Genomic DNA, 23,182 nt, shown 5'->3' with positions numbered 1-23,182 from the left:
AGGGTTCAGCATGCATGTGATCTGTAGATTAATTGCAAAATTGAACCATAAGTGAAAGTTTATCATTTGTACTTGCTTACACACTCAAGTAATTTTAAACAGTTCCAGCACAAGAACAGGCAAAGGATAACTTGATTCAGTACTTGCACACAACGGAGAGGCATGTTTCAGACAGCGCTCACTGGCAACTTTATTAGGTAAACCTTGTTAGTACCAGGTTGGACCCCCTTTTGCCTTCAGAACTTACTTAATTATTCATGGCATAGATTCAATAAAGTATTGGAAACAATCCTCAGAGATTCTGGTCCATATTAACATGATAGTATCATGACAGTTGCTGCAGATTTGTCGGCTGCACATCCATGATGTGAATCTCCCGTTCCACCACATCCCAAAGATGCTCTATTGGGTTGAGATCTGGTGACTGTGGAGGCCATTTGAGTAACGTGAACTCATCGTCATGTTCAAGAAACCAGTCTCAGATGTTTTGAGCTTTGTGACATGGTGCATTATCCTGCTGGAAGTAGCCATCAGAAGATGGGTACACTGTAGTCATAAAGGGATAGACATGGTCCGCAGCAATACTCTGGTACGCTGTGGCGTATAAACAATGCTCAATTGGTACTCAATCGGTTTGAACTTGAGCAGGTTGTCTTCATCAAATCTAGATGCCTAAATGCATTGAGTTGCTGCTATGTGATTGGCTGATTAGCAATTTGTGTTACCAAGCAATTGAACAGGTGACCTAATAAAGTGGCCGATGAGTGTATATAGCAATATGTACTAATATATTTAATTTTCCATCTATACAATACGCAGTGTGTTTAGTTTGAGTTTGTTTTTCTGGACTCATTTAGAACAGACTTTTTGGATCACAACCCACCAATTTTTTCCATAACCCAACAAACCAAAGTTTTAGCGGTTTCGGGGTATGACAGTGCATACTTTTATGCTTAAATGTTGGCACGGTTTATATAAACACCTCTCCGCTGTGTTTGGATATTAGAGAACTCATTAGATAGACGTGTTTGTTTACTTCTTGCATCTACTAAACCATCTCATCACTTCACTGTCCCCATGACATTTGTCTGTCTGTCTGTGTTTATTGCTGTAGGAGGATAAGTGTGATTTCCCTCCAGTAAATGTGTGTTAGTATGTTTCTTTTTAAACGGTCTGTGTCAGCTCTCTTTTATCTCTTCCAGTAGTGTTTCAGTCGTCAGTGTGTTTGAATGATGAGCATATTTTGCTGTTTTGATTTGGATTATAGAGTATGTGCATGTTTTTTTGCTAAAATTGGTCTATGTTTGTGCTGGTCCTCATGTCCCTTTGTGTGCATCAAAGCCGTGGCTGGTTTTAAATGTCGACTGTGGTTCCTTATGGACTGATCGTCATGGTAACAGTGTTGCAGTCATCCCTGCCCTCACCTGTGAGAGCATTTGACACAGACGGCAATCCCAGCCTGTCTCTGAAGTGCCACTTTTGCTCTGTCACTATCATCATCATTTCAGCAGCCACACGCATCAACATGATTGTGAAAACTCTCTGTATGATAGCTGTCGGTTTAATGTAAGTCTAGGCTATAGACTACTTTTCATGCAGGTCAGAATCTTTAGGCACCTCGTGATTGAATTTGATTTTGGTTCTTAATTTGATTCCAAGACTATTCAAGATGCATTCAATTATGTTTGATCTGATAAGAATAAGGCTAGGTAAAATAAGCCAGTATAGGTACATCTGTCATATTTTCTTCTCATAATGTTAAGGCGTTGCAACTGTTGAACCTGTTGAATCTAAAGGCTTCAGCGTATGTTTGTTTGCACTGTGAGCACACCTTTTTTTAGGTAGATGTGTTGTGGCAGATATGCTCTCCATTCCCTTTTTATATTTTTTTTTTCCTGTGTACACTTTATGTGTGTGTATGTGTGTGTGTGTGTGTGTGTATGTATATATATATTACACTTAATGTACATATTCACTATTAACTAAGATTTTTCCCCTTAATAAATTCCTGATTACTACTAATTGATGGTAAGTGAGGTAGTTGTAGCTATTATGTCTAGGTATTGGGTAGGGTAAGGGGATCTAGATTAGAATATTGTTATACAGATTAAGGTATTGATATGCACATTATAAGTACTAAGAAACCACCAATATACTAGTAATATGCATGCTAATAAGCAACAATTTAATAGTGAGTTGTGCTCCAATAATTGAAATTGTTGGCAAAAATTACAGGTGCATCACATTTTGACTTTCTCAAACATTTGTAGTTCACATCAAAAATATGTATAATTGTAGTTATTGACTTTTTGTTATTGAAGACTGTGGTAAATAAAAATAATTAAAGACATTAAAAAAATCAACTTCTTTTTTTCATTTCTTTTCGAATGTACATTTTTCCCAGTTTTGGGTTCGTTGCGTTTTGTGTGAGTTAAGCTATATTAAACTGTTTATGGCCTGAGAAGAGAGCTTTCCCAGTTAAATGCCTTCTATTTCAGCTCATGTCCAGAGGTGTGACATATGAATAGGGTTTGCACCAAGTGAGTAATCCCTTGCATTTCCAGACTTAAAAGGGAGTGAAGTCATTTGTGGATAAGGAGAATTATGGTTTACATACGGCACCGTGTTGACAATTTAACCCATGTTATCTGTAAGGTAATTATACTTATAGATAACATGCAAATCTGCCGATAGAAAAAAGTAATTACTTGTTTACAGGGAAAGCAGAGTTGATGTGAGAAGAGCACGTTTATAAATGGAAACCCAAGCATGGCATCACTGTGCTGCATATTTGGCCATAAGGGATTCCTCATCCTTTTCAGTGCACATGAATCATTTTTTTCAAGCTGCTTACGTATTTTTGTGAGGATAAGTATACATTTATCCAATATATACGTGTCAGCTGGATGTGTGTTGTATTTTTGAGATTCATTTATTTACCGTAAGTTAAGCAAATACTGAAGAAGCTCTCTTTTGAAGAGCATTTACAGACGATTGTGTCGATTGCTGCTTGAGGAATGGAGAAAATGCTGAGAGAGAAAATATGAGAGGGAGACTCTGCGGTGGTGGAATTCAGCACATCTATTTTTACCCCGCTTGGTGCGAGTGGTTGCTATGGCATTGCCGATGGGCACCGTTGTCATGCTGGCGTCTCCGTGCATGCAGAGCTCCACCGGAGATCCATGCTGGAGTGACTCACATCCTCAGAGCTTTACTGACCTACATCTGAGAAAACACACGCGCGCGCACAAAGCCTGTAGAAACTCGATCTGAGGGAGAGAAGAGGAAAACGAGAGTGAGAATGTGTAGGCACCTTGCATGAATTTATTAAAAATGGAAATCAGACTCTGTGGTGGAAAAACTTGAATGTGGATTGGAAGAGAACAGCAAAAGCCATGTTTGGTTAACCGTGAGACTTCAAGGATAAAGCGAGTGATGTGGGTGGGAGACTTAACTTTGTGTTGCAGTGAGGCATTTTTCAGAGAGTTTATAGAAAAATTATTTGACTGATTAGGAATCACTCAATTAAAAATGTTTTACAAACATGTATGACTGTATTTCTTCCGTGAAAAAAGACTGATACTGTCTTCTAATACACATTGCAATACATGTCATTGGGCATCACATTTGCATAGTTTTTATGCATTTGGAATATTTTTTGTTTTGTTTTGTCCGTGTATTCAGAATCATGTGACATCTCTTGAGCTTTATCATTCACTTTTTCTTGAGTTATTTTCTTTTTTTTTTTCAGTGCCATTTGGTCTATTGTACATTTAATGATCAAAATATGTATACAAGTTTTAAGTGAGCTTGAAGGATTTATACTCGTCAATAGGGGTGGTGAAAAAAATCGATTATTGATTAATCGCGAGTATGTTATGGACGAGTATGAATCGATTATTAAATTTTCAAAAATCGATTTTTTTATTTTTTTTATTTTTTTTGCATTATTTTATTTTGTAAAAAAAATTATACCGGGAGTTGAACGTCACGAACGCGCCCAGTTCCAGTTAGCAAGCAGCCAGAACAGGTGTGTAAAATGGAAAAACCAGGAGCGAGCAACCAACCGAACCACCCAGCTCCATCTGGGCTCAAAGCAAGCGTGTGGATTTATTTTGGTTTTCATGGCAGGAGCTCTAACCCTCTTGGCGCCATGGTCGAGTTTACTCGACAAGATGCGGCACTGAATAAAACGGCCGATTTTGTCAAATAGGGTGTCAAATTTCACGCGACCTCCCCTGCACCAGATAGCAGACATGTAATACTTAATCTCTGACTCAAAAAAACGTAATGCTCCTTGACAAAATCTTCGAGAGGGCATTGAATCAGTGCGAAAAAAAAAGCGGAGCTAGTGTGAGAGTGAGCCATTTTATCTGACCAATGTTGGCAACGTCAGCGAGTATTGGCATTAGATTATTATTATTATCATTATTATTTTTATTATTATCTAATGGCATCAATAAAGCTTCAATAAACCATCAATGAAGTGTTGGGACTTCTATTCGCGGACACTGATTCTGAAGGGGAATATCTGTATCCAGAAGATGACGGTGATATTGAAAGTGAAAGTACACCAAGCACAAACGGTGAATCCTTTGCCCAATGTAAATGGTCCTTTGCCAAATGTCAGAGGTGTGAACAGTGTTTGCAAGGGTCGGAGAGTTCATTGCGAAATTAGCAGGCGTGTTAGTGTTGCGGGGACGAAGCGGGAGATTTTTTCCGCGCTAGACATGTATATTTGTCTTCTGACCGCACCTCTCCGCAATCGCGGTGACAGTATTGTAGTGGAAACTTTGTCTAATGCCTCTGGGTATGTTAGACGAGGTCGAAATATTCATAGGACAGTTAGGAGGCAAGGTGGGGAGTCGCAATGACCCTGACAGTAGTCCGAGCTGTGCACACTCGGCGCGTGCGCGAGGCAGATCTGGCCGCGCTGCTCATAGCAGAAGCAGAGGCGATGTGACACGGGGCATAGATTTTGAACTAAAAAGGTATTGTCTACTTGTGTTTGTGTGTCATATGAATAATATATATGTGCCCCATACATGGAATCAGAGTGCCTGCTGCATGTAGTAAACTGAAAATCCCAACTGCTACATGCATTCGGTTTGTTTCTACCATTTATTAGTAATGATTTACACAGTTTGTTAACTACTTACTGTTGTGAAATGGAAAATCAATAATCGTTAATCGAGAATCGTTAATAATCGAAAATCGACTGTAATCGAATCGGGACTTCAGTAATCGTAATCGAATCGAATCGGGAAATCAGACAGATTAACCACCCCTACTCGTCAATCTACGAGGGTCGTTAACTCGAGTCTTTTTAGTGACACTCTAAAACCTGAAGTGTTTGTTTTTGTAACACTCTTTTAGGAGACTATACATTTTATCAGTTCATGCATAAATGACCAGAACTCTCGATCTTGACATTGGCAGTGCAATGCTTTGAGCTACAGGAATTTAAAGTGTAAAAGTATTTTTACATTTTTACAGTACATTAAAAATGACTGGCGAACATGGAATGGAATATGAGCAGCTTGGATGTGTATAAATATCTCCTTTTGTGTTTTACACAAGAAACAAAGCTAACAGGTTTGGAACGACACAATAGGTCCCCTTGAGAGTCAAAAAGGGCAGATGACAGTGCAGTGGAATCCTAATATGCTTTTTTCACAGTTGTATATTGTCCATCTGTGACTGTTTTTTGTACTAATACAATTCAAGATATGGGCAACTGTGAAAATATTCTAGAAACAGGCCATGCTATTGCGTGCCGAGCACCTAAGGGTAGTTGTGGGTGTGTGTGAGAAAGAAACCTCATTTGTTTGAGTGTGGCGAGAGAGCGGAGGAAGAATTTGTTTGTTTGTCATGTGCTTGTTTTCTGTTTTTAATATAGTGCTTTAGGCAGATCTGTTTTGGCTGAAAAGTTAAGTGTCACTCTCTGCAAGAGAAGAAGTTTGAAAGATTTGGTTTTGTTAGCTTGTTTCCTTCTGCTGTTTCTCATGTTTTCCTTCCCTTCTTGGTCTTATACTCTTTGACGCTATATCATGTTTGTGGTTGAGTAGTTGAGAGTTTGTAGACTCTGTGTTTGATTGGCTGAAAACACCTTTTATTTCTTCCTCGGCGTGTTGTTGGCTGCCATTAGTTTGTGGTGAGCTGCTCCTGATTTGCTGAAAGCGAGCGTGTGGTGGCTCAGCCCGCCGCGTGATTGGCTGCAGCTGCGGCTGCCTGTTGAGCTGTGATTAAGTCGCAGTGGAAGAGAGAACGAGTGAGCGAGGGAAGCAAAAGTAGGTCACTGGGTCAGCATGTCAGTGAAGCATGTACTGACACCACAGTTACAAAACCATTGCTCAGCCTACTGTTAATGCCACAACCACTCTACAGGAAATGCTGGGGACTGCCTTACTTCCTCTTTCTTTCACTCTTTTGCTTTTATGTCTCATTTTATTCTTTTTTCCTCATTGAATGCCTTCTTATCCTTTTTTTCTCGGTCGAACCCTTCTTCAAGGCTTTTCATGCCTTGCTTTTTTGTCAAATCTTTTGCCAAATTGACTCCATGTCTCAGTGAACTGAAAATATTTGACTCTGTCCTCCCTTTCCACTCCTCTGTCACCTCTCTCTCTACACATATGCCCTTTTCCCCCACCTTCTATTTCAATTTGTTTTTATGTTTCCTCCTATTTCCGAGAATTCCTTGGGATTCCTGGTGTTGTATTTAGAAATGTGTTGAGGATTATTTATGGCTCTGTGTCAGAGGATTCCTCTTCTCTACAGCTCCTTGTAGTGAAGCAGTTCTTTTTCCTTGTAGATCTAACACTCAAGTAATATTGTTACTCTGTCTGGATATCTGGAAAGCATCTAAAAGCCAGAAAATCTTCAGTGCGCAACATCAAGAACATCAAAAGGAATTTCAGTGAAATCTGACAGGATTTTTTTTTTGTTCCTTGTCAAACAGTCCTGAATACTATTTTGAGTATTCCTGCCAGAAGTTTTAATCCTAAGTGATTCCATTGAAATCCAAAATGATAGCCCTGGATGAACTTAAATTGCCACAGGATCCTTTTTATTCTTAGAGTCCAGGATATTGGGTAATCTTTGTAGAGTACAAACCCTACTTGTATTATTTTGGGAATTGTGTCTCACCCCAGGACAGCTAAAAGAATAATCCTGGCATATTTCCTTTCAATTCCTTTTGTTATTCTACAAGGATAATTTACTGTATTGCTGCTCATAATACTCTAATAATAATATTTTGGAGTATGTGCTAGAAAATTTTATTTTTTTGTTTAAATCCTTTAACAGAATTCCCATTTAGATCCTTTTTTGTTTATTCAAAGTTTATAAAGAAAAATACAGTATTATTATTATTTAAACTGGGGGTGTGTGTTTATTTTTAATTCCTATCTTATTGTTTATTGTGTGATTTTATCAGACTTGTATTGTATTGGAATTTTGTTTTGTTTTTGGACAGTCAAAGGAAATTGCAGGAGGAGCCGTAGGTGTTTTAAAATCCCGACGGATTTCCTATAAATTCCTTTTGATGTTTTACAGGGGTGTTTTTAATGCTTTTGGTAGCATAGCAATCTGTGTGCTACTGATATCTAGATTTATTAAGAGTTTTGTGTGTAAACTACGATACATTTTTATTTATTTTTTTAGGTTTCTTTAATTAATAAAAAGTTAAAACATAATTAATTTGAAATATTTTGTAACATTAGAAATGTCTTTTCTGCTGTCACTTTTGATTAAAAAACATTTTACTGACCCCAGACTTTTGAATGGTAGTGTGGTAGTGTATGTTTATTACGTATATTTAATAGAAATGTCACTGTAAAAAATTCTTGTAATTTTAACAGTAAAACACTAAGAATGTAAAAACCTGTTAATTGGTTTTTATTAATTTTATTAAGTAAAATACTGTGAAAATTATGGTTTATGGAAGTGAAAAAGAAAGTCATTGTATAATTTACTGTGAAAAAATGTAAATTGACACTAGGGATGGGCGATATATCGCATGCGATTAGGGCTGTGACGCTTGCCCTGACGACCGCGTCACCGCGGTGGTCGGTTGCTACTGCGGTTGTCTACTGCCACCGGCAGTAGTGCACGTGACGTCACAAAGTATAATACAAAGTTTTGTATATAAGTTTAATAACTGTAATAGTTGCAAATTCTAAGTCTATGGTAATTAACAAATTACCTCAAACACAGCGTTTCCTTTAGATTGACAGATTTGAGCGCAGGAAAATACATTTTATGCATTCAGCAAATTAATTTAGTGTTGGGCGATGGATCTTGTTGGGAAAGCAAATACCACATCACCGATCTGGAGTATTCTGTATTCATGTCACCCATCAGCGTTTGCACAAGTTCTCGTGATCGCAAACGCTGGCTGGTCAGGTTTGGTGAGGCTTTCTCCAAACTGGCCAAATACAAACGAGACAGCGATCAAATAAAAGATGGTAACAAGAAATATGGCAACGATTTCTATTTCAAAGAGAGCGTGTGCAGATGAGGAGTTACTGAGCTTGCTTGGTGACGGAAAAGTAAACCGGACGCAACACCACTGCGTTGCGACAGGTTTAGTCTGTCTGTCTAGTGTCAAATGTCTGTCAGGACATTTGAACTCTGTGTCCGTACGTCACAGACCGGACAGGGGATTTATCATGTTGTGTTGTGCTGCATCCAGTGTAGCATCACTGATTATGAGTATTTTGTCGAGCTGCGTCGCTCGCATTCGTTAGACAGGGTGTATTTAACTTTCTTATTTAGGCTACTTTCTTGTTTAAATGCATTGTTTCTTTGATATTTATTTAACTGACCACGACACTACTTGCACATAGTTTATTTCGCAGTTTGATATGAAAGGATATGCACAAAGGAAGCACGCACCGGCGACTTTGAGCACAGGACCGTCCGCGCTCGCTTAACTTGCACCTGATAATAAAGTGAAGTGGAGCGCGTGTCTCCTCTTCAGTCATTCTGCGACTGAATAAATTCACTTCTTGTCATGAAGAAAAAGAGACAGAGGACTGGGTGGTCATCCCCGCTCCTACTGTAAATATTTTGAATATGTTAAAATTAAAAAAAGTTATCGCCTTCTTTAACGAGCAAATTTAGACACTTATATATTTATACATATATAAATAAATAAATAAATATATATATAATTTTTTTTTTTTTTTATCAACACCGTGCCACCGGCGGTTGTTGGTACATGACTACCGCGGTGGTAAAAATCAACCACCGTAACAGCCCTACATGCGATTGTCACATGCATTTCGTTAGTAAAGCCAGTTACCTGATTAGCAGTAAATCGCCATCACCTGCTTTCAAATGGAATGGCATTTAACAGACAGAGCCATAGATCACTGACAAGCTACGCAATATCACGTTCATTATCGCAGATGAATCACCTTCGATAGTGAACATGATATTGTGTAGCTTACTGGCTTTACTGACGAAATGCGCATGACAATCGCATGAGATATATCGCCCATCCCTAATTGACACTCCCAGAATTCCCTGTACGACACTTAATATTTAGTTTTTTCATTGGAAAAAAAAAAAACTGTGCACCTTCGAGATGTGTATGTGTACGTGTGTGTGTGTGTGTGTGTGTATGTGTGTGTGTGTGTGTGTGTGTGTGTGTGTGTGTGTATATATATATATATATATATATATATATATATATATATATATATATATATATATATATATATATATATACTTCAGCTCTCATGTGACTTTCTCCTCACCACCTGTTTTTGATAGTTATCAGTGCATTAAAATGGTTCAAAATAGATATTAGTTGGTTTATTATGATTACATCAGTGAATGAAATATGCTTTTTTTTGTTGTGAATTTACGTCTGTAAAACCTAAAATGTTGCTGCCATATTTTTAACGGTAAAGTTTTACCGTAAATGTCACTGATTTTTTTTTACAGTTTTGTCTCCTTTCATTTACCCTCTCTTAATTTAAGATTCTGTTCATTTATTGTATCTGGTCTTGGTGCTTGTTTGCAGCTGTTTGTGGCGGCATTCTCTTTCTTTGTCCTCGGTGTTGCAGAAGTGGCTGAGTTGAGTTGAGTCTGAGCTGTGTTGGTGTGTTGTATATTTTCTTTGTGTGTGTTGTCTGGGTCAGTAGTCACACGTTGTGATCAGTAGGGGTACTGTACATAGCTGGTGTGCAGCGTGGCGTGACCTGAGGTCCAGACATGTGACAAGACACTCATGGTAAAATTAAGAATGTGAAAACTAGATTTCCATCATTACTATCCTTAGCACAGTTGTTTTTATCTGGTCTTCACACCTCGACTTTACATTAGTTGAAATAAACTTTAAATACCAATATTTCATAAAATCTTTGCATATTTTTATCCTGTATTTTGAAAATAATGTGTGTTAAAAGTTACATAAACAATGTTTTAGATACATATTTAACTGATATTTAATGTGAAACCAAATCTGCATGTTCCCACAATGCATCAAAAAGGTACCATGGGAAGCAATTGCCACAATATAAAATTGTTTAAACAAATAATGTGGCTGTATTCTGAATATAGATGTTGTTTAACGTACATTTTAATAAGTGTTAAAAAAAAAAGATGTATTTTGTTCTATTTGAAGAAAAAGGTGAAACTGCAGTCAAAATAAGATTCAAAATCAAAATGTTTGTAAAGGGATAGTACCCCGATTTCCATTTTTTTTCTCCATACTATGGCAGTCAATGTGGACAAGAAACTGCATTCTAGAAACTGCAATCTGTAACACATTCTTCAGAATGTTTCATTTAACGTTCAACAGAAGAACGAAGCTCAAGCAGGTTTAGAACAACTTGAGGGTCAGTAAATGATGACAGACTTTTCATTTTTGTCAACTGTCCCTTTAAGCTTCCGTTGTACAATCTTTCATGTGTGGATGTCATATGAGAATGAGCTGGTGCCAGAACTGTTGCTCAAATCATGTTAGCCTAATGCTAGAAGCTAGCATGACCTATCAGCTAATCTCCTGGCTGTTATCATTTCTTATTTTTATAGACCATTGAAATGCCCATGAAGTACAAGCTTGTAAGCAAAAATGACCAACTGTTTCTGGCAGGATGACAAAGACCTTAATGTGTTCTACCATTAGGCTGTATTTTATGAGTGCTAATGAGTGCAGGTGGTTTGTGAATGACTGAAGGCTTTTCTCTGAAGTATGACAAAAAAAAATAAAATTGGTGTCACGTTGTTGTATTTTTATTTTTAAATTTTCTATTTCACTTATTTTACAATATGCTTCGTATTAAATCTTATATGTGAGGTTCGTGTGAATTCTTGTATAGCGATCCCAGATAGCTTGGTGAGGCTTCTATATAATTATATTTTCAAATCAAAATAAAATCAAAATCAAAACACTCGTTTTGATATGGGTAATCATATTTCAAAAACAGTGAATCTGCTCTCTTCTGATTCTGAGTTGTTAACTATTTACAGTGATTATCAGCTGCTGCTCGAAGTCTTAGTGATGATAAAAATAGAAATATCAAGAGTTTGGACCTAAATAGTTCAATGTAAAATGAGATCCGCAAGGGAAATCGGATTAAATCAAACTGTGGTTCAGACCAGATAATCAAACCATGCATAGAAACAGCCTAAATGTTAAATATTTGAGGGTATTAATCAAAACACAATAGACGGACTGTGAGCTGAGTTAGTAGTAATCTTGATAAGCACACACACTTTGACCTACCGGTAACTTTTATCGTGATTGCATACGTTTTAAAGGACCAAAGTGGGTGAAAGCAGCTACCCTTGTTTGTGAAGTTGTGTAAATTTGTATGTAAACATCACATTTTTTAGCTTTCTAACTTGCTTTGATGAAAAGAACCGGATGCTGTCATCTCTATTCAGAAGGTGCTCAATGATCATTGCAGTCTTCCTGTTGGAACATGGAAAGCTAATATGAGTAAAGGCAATACCACACCACCACTGCTATATATAGATAAGCCTTTATGACACGTGCACTTCCTTGGACATGCCTTGCAACTTGTCAGAGTACAACAGCTCACTCTTACCGCTTCTTGCTGGGTGTTTTCCCGTAGAGACTGTGCCTATTCTTATTTTAATGATGTAATAAAATTAATTAATAAATTAATAATTAATTAATTACTTTATTTATTTATGCACACACTCCTACATGAATGGAGATGCCCATAAATTCTATTTATTTTATAGCATATTTTTTTATTACTCCCTCTAGAAATATGTCAAATAAATTATTTTATTTTTTTCATGCAAACACCCAAAGCACACATTTAATACAAAACAACACTATAAATATACGCAGACTTCTTTCTTCTGTGAAGCACAACATTTTGAAAAACAATAAAACTAAATGTAAAGGGGGCCAGACTGTTGATTTGGATCCCATTGACTTTCATTATGTAGATGAAAACCGTTCAAACATAACAAAATACCTTCTTTTATGTCCCACAAAAGAAAAGGTCACAGATATAAAATGAGGGGGAGGGCGAGTAAATTGTGGCACAGGTTTTATTTTTAAGTTGATGTCCTGTTCTTATAGACAGCTGAACTTCGGTCCTGGTTTTACATTGCTAAATGCTTATCTTTGGGGAAAGTCTTGCCAGGTCGTCTATCAGACTTGACAGTACATCACAGCATCTGCGGCCTTGTAAAAGATCTAGTAGTAGGCTGAATAGTTTATTTTTGGATGGACAGAAATTTTAGTTCTAGCATAAAATGTTAAGCCATCATTTTGGGTATAGCAGAGTGTTTTTCTTTTTTTCTTTACAGATTGTTTACTGAGATGACCTTAGGGTCTCTAAAGTCATGACCCTTCTCAGGCTTACTAGGTCAAAGTGATGTTTTTTATCTTGAAACCTGAACACTTTTATGAATTCAGGTATTTTTGTTTTATTTTCATTTGGTTATAATCTCCTTAGTACCAGTTAAGATCATATATTATTATTTTCTCTAATGTAATTGAAGCGTTTTCTCTGCAGCCAGCTTTTTATGTGACTAATTTCTGTTTCTGTTTGTTTCAGATTTAAGAGCAGATTTACAGTGGTTCAGGAGTATTGCTGCTATTACAGAAATAATGACATGAGTGAGTTTATTACTTCCCAAATTATTTCATACATTACAATTCAGTTGTCCTAAAAATCACTACAATATTTGATACACAAATTTCTAAGACCTCTCTTTTATTAACATGATCAAAACCTGTTGTACACAATCTACTGCATGTCTTCTGTCATCTGATTGGTAGTTTATGCAGTACAGTACATTTCTAAAACCTCTGGTCATGTTGTATGTGTCTTTCTGTTGTTAAATATTTACTGACTAATGTAAGAATAACTTATATTTTTAGCAGTATTTCAAAATGATCACTTACTGGACTGAAGCAGCTTAAGTCTACTTGATTATACATAGCTACATAATGTTTTTTGTTTAGTTTTTTTAATCATGTTAAAATGCGAGTATAAAATATGATACAACAAGCCTACAATTATAGAATTTTGAGTATTTAAATATCATCTTACTAAGACATATTAATGGGGCAACTGATATTTATATGTATTTTATGCAAGTTGTCTGCTATTCTACAAAAATCACCTTGATTTGCATTACATTTCATCTTACATCAGCATTTGCACAAAATTGCATAATTTTGCTCTGTTATAAAATTCACATAAAATTGAGGTATTTTTCACCCTCAAGTATAATCTCTATATTTTCCTATATCTTTTTTTAGAATATCTATTTCTTTTTTTAATTAGTAATTTTTCTAATCTTATTTATTATTATTATTATTATTTATTTTTATTTTTTTACTTTTATTTTATATGTCAGGCTTTGCAAAGTTAAGTTAAAATTACTTAAGGAGTATATATTAAACATACTTATAAATGAAAGTAATCATTGTTTCTGTGTTTTTTAGGAGGTGGCTAGTGCTAACATGTGGTGCCTCCAGTCTCACACCCGGATGAAAGCACATACACCCCACAGGGACCCACTGCAGGCTTTTCTACTTTGACCTCAGAGTTCTCTGATTGATTGACCCTGCACACAAAAACATTAATATTCACACACACCTTCTGTCTTGACCAACAATTGTCCTCATTCTATAAATCCTGTGGCAAGCTCCTCTCCTCTTCCTCAAGGCCTGGCGGTAAGTTTATATTTGAATGAATTAGTGAGTTACTGTATTTATTCCTCATGCATCATTGTTTCATTATAATTTAATAATTTCAGCAGCGGGGCATTATTGTAACTACAGTGGATTTCAAAAGTAAAACATACTTCACTACAATGCTAAGCCTTTCTATCAGCTATAAACATTGTTATTTTTTTCTTATGTGAATGTAAACAAATGGAACAAAAATTAAATATTAGACCTTTAAATTTAATCCTTGCCATCTAAATGCAACAAAATAGATCGTATGGTTAAGTTTTTAAATTCTGATTGTTTACTTTGATACTGCTGTTATATACCTGAAAAATGCCATGCAATATAGGGGTTCTCCGATCACGATCGGCCGATCATTAATGCGTATCTCGTCAGTAAAGCCGGTTTTCTAATCAGCGGTTAATTCCATCAGGTGCGTGATTTCACATAGAGCAGCTGTTACTACACAGAGCCGTTGTTAACTGAGAAGATGGGCCAAAAAATGCTGAAAATGATTAGAGAACCGGCTTTACTGACGAAATGTGCATAACGATCGGCTGATCATGATCGGAGCACCCCTAATTCAATATGTATTTCATGTATATCAGTATTCTACTGTTTTTATCTTTATTTAAAAAAAGAAATAATAAAAAAAGCTCCATAATCCATTATTCTACATTTATTTATTTATTTTATTATATTTTAGATTTATTATATTATATTTACTTTATCATCACAACCCCAATACACCAGTAGATTTGTAAAGTAAAATTATTGTTTTATTCATATAATATTTAGTTGTTAGTTTTTTTTAGAGCATGCCTAATTTAAATCGCATGAAATAAATGCTGTCGTGTGTTTTTTCTTTCTTTTTCTCCATCTTATTACCCAGGTTAATGTACAAATGTCTACCTCACGCTTAAAGGTCCCCTCTGTACAACTGCGACCCTGAACACACTACAAAAATGACCTCCAGCATAGACCGGTAAGTTTCTCGGTAGACCCCGAACTGTCCCGAGTAGAATGGATTCTGTTAACAATAGCGACAATCTCCAGCACTTATTAGAAAAGCACAAGCGCAACAATGAAAATGAATAATAAAAATCTCCATATTATTATTTTCAGACAGTTTTTTTGTTGTTGTTGTTGTTGTTGTTCAATTATATTCCGAGTTGATTTGGAATCAACACCCTTATGACAGCATCCTTTGCCCGACACCGTTGCCATGGTTACAGTTACAGCAGATGCACAGAAAGCATTGCAGCTGAGACGGATGGATCATATTAAACAATCTTAATATCTGTGTTCGTAAACAGCTTTCCTTCCCTTTAACATGCAAATGTAACACACCCATGGCCAGTTGCTGTAGTGACTGCAGTGAATGGAAGGACATGAAGCATGCCCTCTCTGGCCAGCCTCAGTGCACCCGGCTGCTCTCTGATTGGTCTGGCCTGTTGAGTGACAGTGAGCTTGGGCCATTGTGGAATTTTTTCATGCTAATCTCTGAATTATTACCATGCTGAATAGAGTTAGCAGCTCCATTTTCCTCTCTCAAAGGTTTCTAGGTGAAGTAACTGGAGATGGCACCTACGGTCGAAAACAGGGACCATATGGTGCTTGCACAGTCTGTATTCTCTTACCTTATTCAGTGAATTCTTTATCTTTTTTAAGAGCCGCACATCCTCTCATGTGCATGAGCTTTACGTGGCCCTTTAGGACACAGTTCAACATAGCTAGACAGAACAAAGGCTGATTTCTAATGCATTTCAATGTCATTTTAATTAGTAAAAATTTCTGAATGTCCATTATAGTACTGTTTTACAGTACTTTATGCTGCATTGCATTCTTTGTGTTGTCAGAATAACTTCTGTGTTTTTCTACAACGGACAGTTTGTATCGATTTGAGTAAAAAAAAAAAAAAAAAAAAGTCTGCATGTGAGAATGAAGCTCTGATGTGGGGTTAGAAGTACTTGTTTTTCTTTTCCCATCTACTAGTGTCTATATTAAATATTCATGTAATTATCATAGAACTATTAATAAAAATCTAAAGTATAGGCGGTTGCAGGAAATAATTGCATATTAAATAAACTGTATGTAGTTTATTACGTACTGTATATTACCCGCTATCAGAAAAACAGTATTATTGGATATGACTTTTTTTCATTCATAATTAAAGATTCTTTATTCGTTTCTCATCTCAGAACTGAGAAGGATACAAAAACGTGCCTCGTTTGAACTCTTAATACTTTTTTTAAATATGGTAAATCTTTAATTTTCATAATAGCACTTTTAGTTGAAGTTCAAACCAAGTTTGTAATTACTTTTTAAATATAATGTGCTAAGCAATTATGCACTCTCATCCTCGCCTCCTGAAGGGATGAGACTGGTCTTATCTGCTGTACAGTTAAGCCAAAGTGAAAACAGATACATTTACACTTCACCATGCACTGACATCTATCATCTTTAATTACCTTTGTTGTTTTGTATCGGAAATGTCTACATTTCCGGCTGACTTCGGGACGTGTCACAGTTTGTTAGTCAAGGCTCTTTGGTTTTAACTGGCATTAATTTGTAGTTATGGTGGAAAATTATTTTGTTTCATGTCAGGTTTAAGTATTAAAATATGCTCAAATCTTCAAGTCAAAACAATCGTATCAAGTAAAACAATGTCAGTGGAGAAACACATATGAGATTTAAATTTAGCTAAATCCTCAAAACTTAGTCTCAGCGCTACTTGCAAAATATCCATTAGGCTCGTTGCTGTACATTCCAGAATTATGAAGTTATCACACATCTTTTCTTGTTTGTTCAGACATTGACTATGTTCTTTTGGATGTCTGATGTAGTTAATGATGTTTGGAAATGTCATATCTGATTTTTTCCCCCCGCACACATATTTGACTCTTTCCAAACACTGTCTGACAGCAACTTGGGGGAAGTTCAGTATTTAAAACAAATTGTCAAAACTGGCAAATGTTAGTCTTAAATATAATGGTTGCCAAGCAATAAGACGTCAACATTGTGACTTGAGGTTGAAGTCAGGAGTCTCAAGTCCACATCTCTGAGTTTCACTGATAAACATTTCATTGAGCAAATCTAGGTCAAATGTGTGTTGAACAGTTCTGAGCTGCTTAAAAAACTCTTGAATAAAGGTTACAATTAGATTGAATACAGATAAAGTGGGACACTTAAGCTTTATTGAGAATTGCGTATTTATTGCTTACAGACATACATTGTCATACCAATATGATTTTTTTTTTTATTTTGTGGAACACTAAAAATATATTTTGACAAATGTTTGAATTCATTTGTCCATGAAGTAAAATTAATTGGCGTCCAAAAGTCAACATTGGACTTTTCTTGCATGGACAAAAACAAGGGGCTGTTTTTCAAGAAAGATATTATTTTGTGTTCCACATAAGAAAATAAGTTGTACAGGTTCGGAACCTCATGAGGGTATTATATTATATATATATATATATTTACTTTTTTGGGTTCTACTCCAAGTATTGGCTTTTGATATTTACCAATGCCAGTAATTGATACCCTTCTATAAGCTATACTCTTCTTTTTAACAATCCTCAGCAAACTTTACATTTAACAATAAACATCATGGTTATTTCAGCCTCTGTGTATGCTTGGGGATCAGTACTGTCCTCTGAAACATCTTTATTGCATTGTTGTGCTCGTACTGTTGGTTTGTTTGTCTTAGCGGAGTCAGGAAGATAGTGGACCGGTGACAAAAACACGCTATGTCTCTCTCACGACACAAACACTATTAAAGTTAATGATCAGCCATCCACATCCTCTATGTGTGTGTGTCGGGAGGAAAGGTGAAATGTTAATACACAAGCACTGCATTGTTTTTGTGGTATTAATGTAGGTCATCAGATTTGTCTACTTCTAATTGTTTAAACGAGCACCATTTAAGTGTTCTGAAATTAACTGCATTTTCAAAATGAGTCGTTTGTGGAGTAGTCAGGTGACTGTTAGATTGTGAAAATGAAAATGCTGCACTATGCAGTGACTAATTGACTTGTTTGTGTCTTTAAAACAATTACAGCACTCCTCTCACTTTAATGTGCATGCTGTCACTGTGTGGAGGTCTTTTATGCAGCAAATTTAAGCTTAAAAACAGGTGTGGAATGGGGTCATTTGGCATCGTAAGCCGATACGCATGCTCTAGTGTTGGCAGCGTGTCATGCACGAGGCTGTAGTGGCAGATGCAGTGACGCATTTGGAGGTGAATGATGTTTAAAGTTGAGTGTGAGGCTTAATATGCAACCAAAGCATTCGTGATGGTATTCTGGCTCTACGGCTGGAAAATGTACCAAATGCATGTTATGTTCAAGGAATATGTGTCATGTTTTCTGTTTTTGATGAATGAATTGTTATCTGTTTGCTAGCGCACTCCTAAAAGTTGGCCTCTTATATATAATGTACAGTCTTTCCCTAATAGAAAAATTTACTAAAAATATTGATGACTCATCTTTTGCACTCATGGGTGTTTTTTGTCCAATAAAAATCTCCCTAGAATTAATGTTTATACCTTTAGCAATAGCAAGTAGCAATCAAAATTGATTTAAATTGATCAAAGGTGTCAGACATTTATAATGTTACAAAATAATAATATTTCAAGTATGCTGTTAGAATTTTCTATTTATCGAATAATCCTGTTAAAAAAAGATTCATATTAGAATGATTTCTGAAGGATAATGTGACTCTGAAGACTGGAGAAATTGAGCTTTACCATCACAGGAATAAATTCCATTTTAAAGCGAATTAAAAAAATTCAAATTGTAATGATATATATATTTACAATTACAATTTAAAAAATTTAATTCGTATATGTATATATATATATATATATATATATATATATATGTATATATATATATATATATATATATATATATATATGTATATATATATATATACATATATATATATATATATATATATATATATATATATATATATATATATATACATATATATATATATATATATATATATATATATACATACATACATACATATATATATATATATATATATATATATATATATATATATATATATATATATATATATATATATATATATATATATATATATATATATATATATATATTAGTGTTTTAGTTTTAAATGTATTTTTTGATCAAATAAAGGCTTAAAGTGCACAAGTAAAATTAAAGAAAAAAATCCCAGACTAGTGTAAACTAAAAACATTTTTTAAAGGACAAAATTAAATTGATGAAATATGAACCATAATGACAATTTCCGACTCCAATTTTTTTTCTTAACTGTCCTAATTAAATTATGAAATCTAATCTTACCACCTTGTATTGCAGATGGCCTTGAATTTCACAGAACAGATATAAATATCTGATTTGTCAGTCTGTTTTTTTTTTTTTTTTACTCCGTAATAGATGTTATACATTATTTGTATTGCGTTCTTTATTTAAAAACGCAGTTTTCCCACATGCGCCAATAACATCAACCATATAATATGTCATTATTAGAGCATTGGGAGCTTCCTTATGCAAACACACAGTCACACCCACAACCCTTGATGCAAATGGATTGAGGAACGCTCTGAATTGTTTATGTAAACATGGTGGTAATGGACACCCAGTGGCAGAGCCACATGAACAGTTTTATTTACCCAGCCTGTTGTTTGCACTCATTAATCTCGCAACTTTGCAAATACATGTTTCATACGGTTGACTTGCATCTCGTCTCGCACACACAAAAACACTCATTCAATCGTGTGCACACATCACATATATGCACGCACTAAATGAAAGGTCATTGTGATCTCTGCAGTTCCAGAGACAGACGCACATTTGTACACCCTGTGCAAAAGACCAATTATCTCAAGGCTGAAAAAGATCATCCAGAAATGAAAACGGTCATTTACTCGACCTCATGTCATTGCAAACCCATACTGCTTTGAGAAGCTGCTATGACATCAGGCATGAAATCAAACCCCAATCACGGCCGTTAAAAACTGATTTCGGGTCCACTGCCATGACCAGCTGGTCTCGCGTTCTGTCTTGTGCTCTTAAAGCAGCTGAGTCAAAGAACACTGGTTGTCTATCTAAATATATACTGACACACACAGCGCCCCTACAGTCCTTTATATCCACCTCCACCGCTGACATACTGCTGGTTTAGTTAATGATTTATTGCATTACCTGATTATGATTCAATATTGTGGGGTGTCAAAAGAAAAGGCTTGCACATTTTCTTGGTTTAGTCATTTTTATATTTTCTCAGTTATTTACTCACCCTTATGTCTTTTCCAAACATGTATGATTGTTTTTCTTCAGTGAAACACAAAATGTTGGATATTGTTTTGAGTCACTCTTTCCACTGTTAAAATGAATATGGACAGAAAGGTCAATTCATGTGTCAACAATATTTGCTTTAGGAATTACTGATAATTGTTTTTTGGAATTGAAACACTGTTGATGCATTCCATAAATCTGACTGATCTGGTTCTTTAGGTCTGACTCAATGATTCTCATGTCATTCCACACACATAAAACATTTGTTCATCCTGTAAACAGAAATGAAGACTTATTTTTCATGAAACCTAAGAGTTTTCTTTCCCGCCATAGAGAGTTCATTCCACCAGCTTCAAAGAGGTATATATGTGAATAAGAATTAGAGCTTACATGAAAAATGTTCATCATATAAAGTCATCATATCTCTTCAGAAGAGTTGGATTAAAGCGCTCGACTCATCTCGGCTCGGCTCGCTCGAATTCGTTTTAAGATGTCTTTATGAAAAGTCGCTTAAAATGAAACGTACAACAAAAGTTATATAAGTGTTACTTGAATTATAAAAATTCAATTGATTTTATTTCAGCATTTCTCCTCATTTAGTTGAAATTGAAACACTAAATAAGTACAAAAAATAAAAATTAAGAAAAATGACAAATACACAACCAAATTGTTTAAAGTTAAAAATAAAATTTATTAAATTGAAAAAATGTTAACAAAAACTTAATATCTAAATGATACTAAAATAACGCTGCCCTGAAGATAAACTACTCACTAATATTTAAACTTCGGTCTGTTCCTCTCACAAAGCTATCGTATTTATGACTTACTGTACTGTTACTGTTTGAAGCTTGAAAGCTTCAGTCCCTTTATTATTAATTTTCAATAGACATCCCTTTAAACAGCTGGTCACCCTCAGATATTAGGATTTTAGCATGCTGAATGCTGTTAAGATCACAAACACTGGAGTGGGTGAGGAATGAAGCAGTCTTTAATTGGCCGGTCACACAGCTGGGTCAAGCTGGTCTAACCTCTTTTACTATGGGTCTCTTTTCAGGGATGACGGCAGCATCTTTGATGGGTTGATGGAAGAAGATGAGAAGGATAAAGCAAAAAGGTGATTAGACAAACAAAACATTACAATAATTCCCATTCAGAAATCATTAACATTCCTTTTTTTTTTTTTTTTACCTTGAGCTGAACTCCTGTTATGAGCCAACCCTTTATTCCAATATCTCATGCAAGAGTGGTTTAAACATGATTCATTACACCAGAGGATTGTATAGACTAATATTGTATATTAGTTTTTGCACAGGGAATAGAAACTTAAGTGTGACCTAGTTAAACCTGAGTGCACAGCTTCACCCTCATCTTCTGTATACATTTACAGAACCGTGAAATGGTTTCCCTTAGCATTGCTAGATTTTTCTCAGATTAGATAGCCTCCCATTCTCATTCTGATGAGTAAACTTTTAGAATTTGATATAAGTAAGAGTTGACGTGTATTCTAGTGCTTAACTGAGACTTCTGAAAAGAGATGAAATTATGTTATCTTTTAAGTCAGTTGCTTTCCACTGAAATTTTCCTCCTCTTATTTTACCACCTACAGAGTTTCTAGGAACAAGTCGGAGAAGAAGAGGCGAGACCAGTTCAATGTGCTCATCAAGGAACTGGGCACCATGTTGCCGGGCAACACCCGCAAGATGGACAAGTCTACTATCCTGCAGAAGAGCATCGACTTCCTGCGCAAGCACAAAGGTTGCTGTAATGCCATACCAATTAATTGCAACCAAATTTGGTATGCGGTTTAAAGCAGTAGTTATTTAGAAAATCTAAGTAAATTTAATATTTTCATATATATCATGAAAATTATGTCATTAATAACTTACCCTATTGTTGTTTCAAACCCATAAGACCTCAACTTTTCAGAATGCCGCAAGCGCACTGTGGGTCATGTGACAAGAACTAACCAATCAGCTTCATCCTTTCCTGTAACAACGTTGAAAACTTAGCCAAGATGAAGGAACAGCTGTTCATAGCTGTATATGGATTGCCATTTTGAAATAAATTTAGTAGCAGAGCTACTGCGAGCGATTTTTTTGTGCTGCAAATCCATTTATCCTTTGCTGAAATTTCCGTGTCTTCATGGAGAGAGCACGTCATGGTTGCTTAGCAAAGGCAGACGCCTCAGGAGCGCTTCTGCCTGAGCGCTTTGGAAAGAAGGACAAAGCAGCACGCCTAGCGTTTTCCACACGTTTTTAGGCACGATATGTTGAACGGCCCCTAAAACCTCCACCACAGCTTGCTTTTTTCATTCAACATAGTGGACTGGGTATTTCTGAAATGTACAAGACAATATTAGACAACGAAGTGGTAGCTCTTTCAACTATTAGAAAAACAGCCTTCAGAAATGATTGCACAGACAACCTAAAAATAGAAATTAAGAACGGTTCTGGACAGATTCCATTTGACATCATTTTTGTGGATGGTGCATTTTCTAAAAGCGTTGTGTGCGCTATACATATGAGAATATTAGAAAATGATCAAATATATTAAAAAGGTAAAAGTGATAATATTAATAAGATAAATCACAATTAATGTTTTAAAATGCAAACTGAAATGTCCAAAAAATATAAAACCCCCTGTATTTAAAATTAATAAAACATTTAATAACAAAACATTTATTTAGCCTGACGAAATAAAGTTTGTGTGT

General features: G+C 35.6%; 1 protein-coding gene across 2 annotated transcripts in view; it reads left to right on the top strand.

Annotated features, from left to right (window-relative positions):
* Positions 1 to 23,182, top strand: part of LOC113063324 (circadian locomoter output cycles protein kaput) — a 53,492-nt gene that overhangs the window by 15,376 nt on the left and 14,934 nt on the right. Inside the window, exons 1-6 of one of the 2 annotated variants that reach the window (XM_026233636.1) lie at positions 12,242 to 12,910; positions 13,053 to 13,114; positions 13,949 to 14,179; positions 15,069 to 15,161; positions 21,527 to 21,586; positions 22,079 to 22,227. In XM_026233636.1, the coding sequence (XP_026089421.1) occupies positions 15,142 to 15,161; positions 21,527 to 21,586; positions 22,079 to 22,227 (229 nt within the window). In that variant the 5' untranslated portion in view covers positions 12,242 to 12,910; positions 13,053 to 13,114; positions 13,949 to 14,179; positions 15,069 to 15,141. Of the gene's footprint in view, positions 1 to 12,241; positions 12,911 to 13,052; positions 13,115 to 13,948; positions 14,180 to 15,068; positions 15,162 to 21,526; positions 21,587 to 22,078; positions 22,228 to 23,182 lie in introns of those variants that run through there. The other variant, XM_026233635.1, reaches the window with a different exon arrangement.

The sequence above is a fragment of the Carassius auratus genome, chromosome 45 (assembly GCF_003368295.1).
Source record: "Carassius auratus strain Wakin chromosome 45, ASM336829v1, whole genome shotgun sequence".
In the NCBI taxonomy this organism is placed as follows: domain Eukaryota; kingdom Metazoa; phylum Chordata; class Actinopteri; order Cypriniformes; family Cyprinidae; genus Carassius; species Carassius auratus.
The sequence above is the reverse complement of the archived record's forward strand: the minus strand, read 5'-3'. Positions and strand labels throughout refer to the sequence as shown.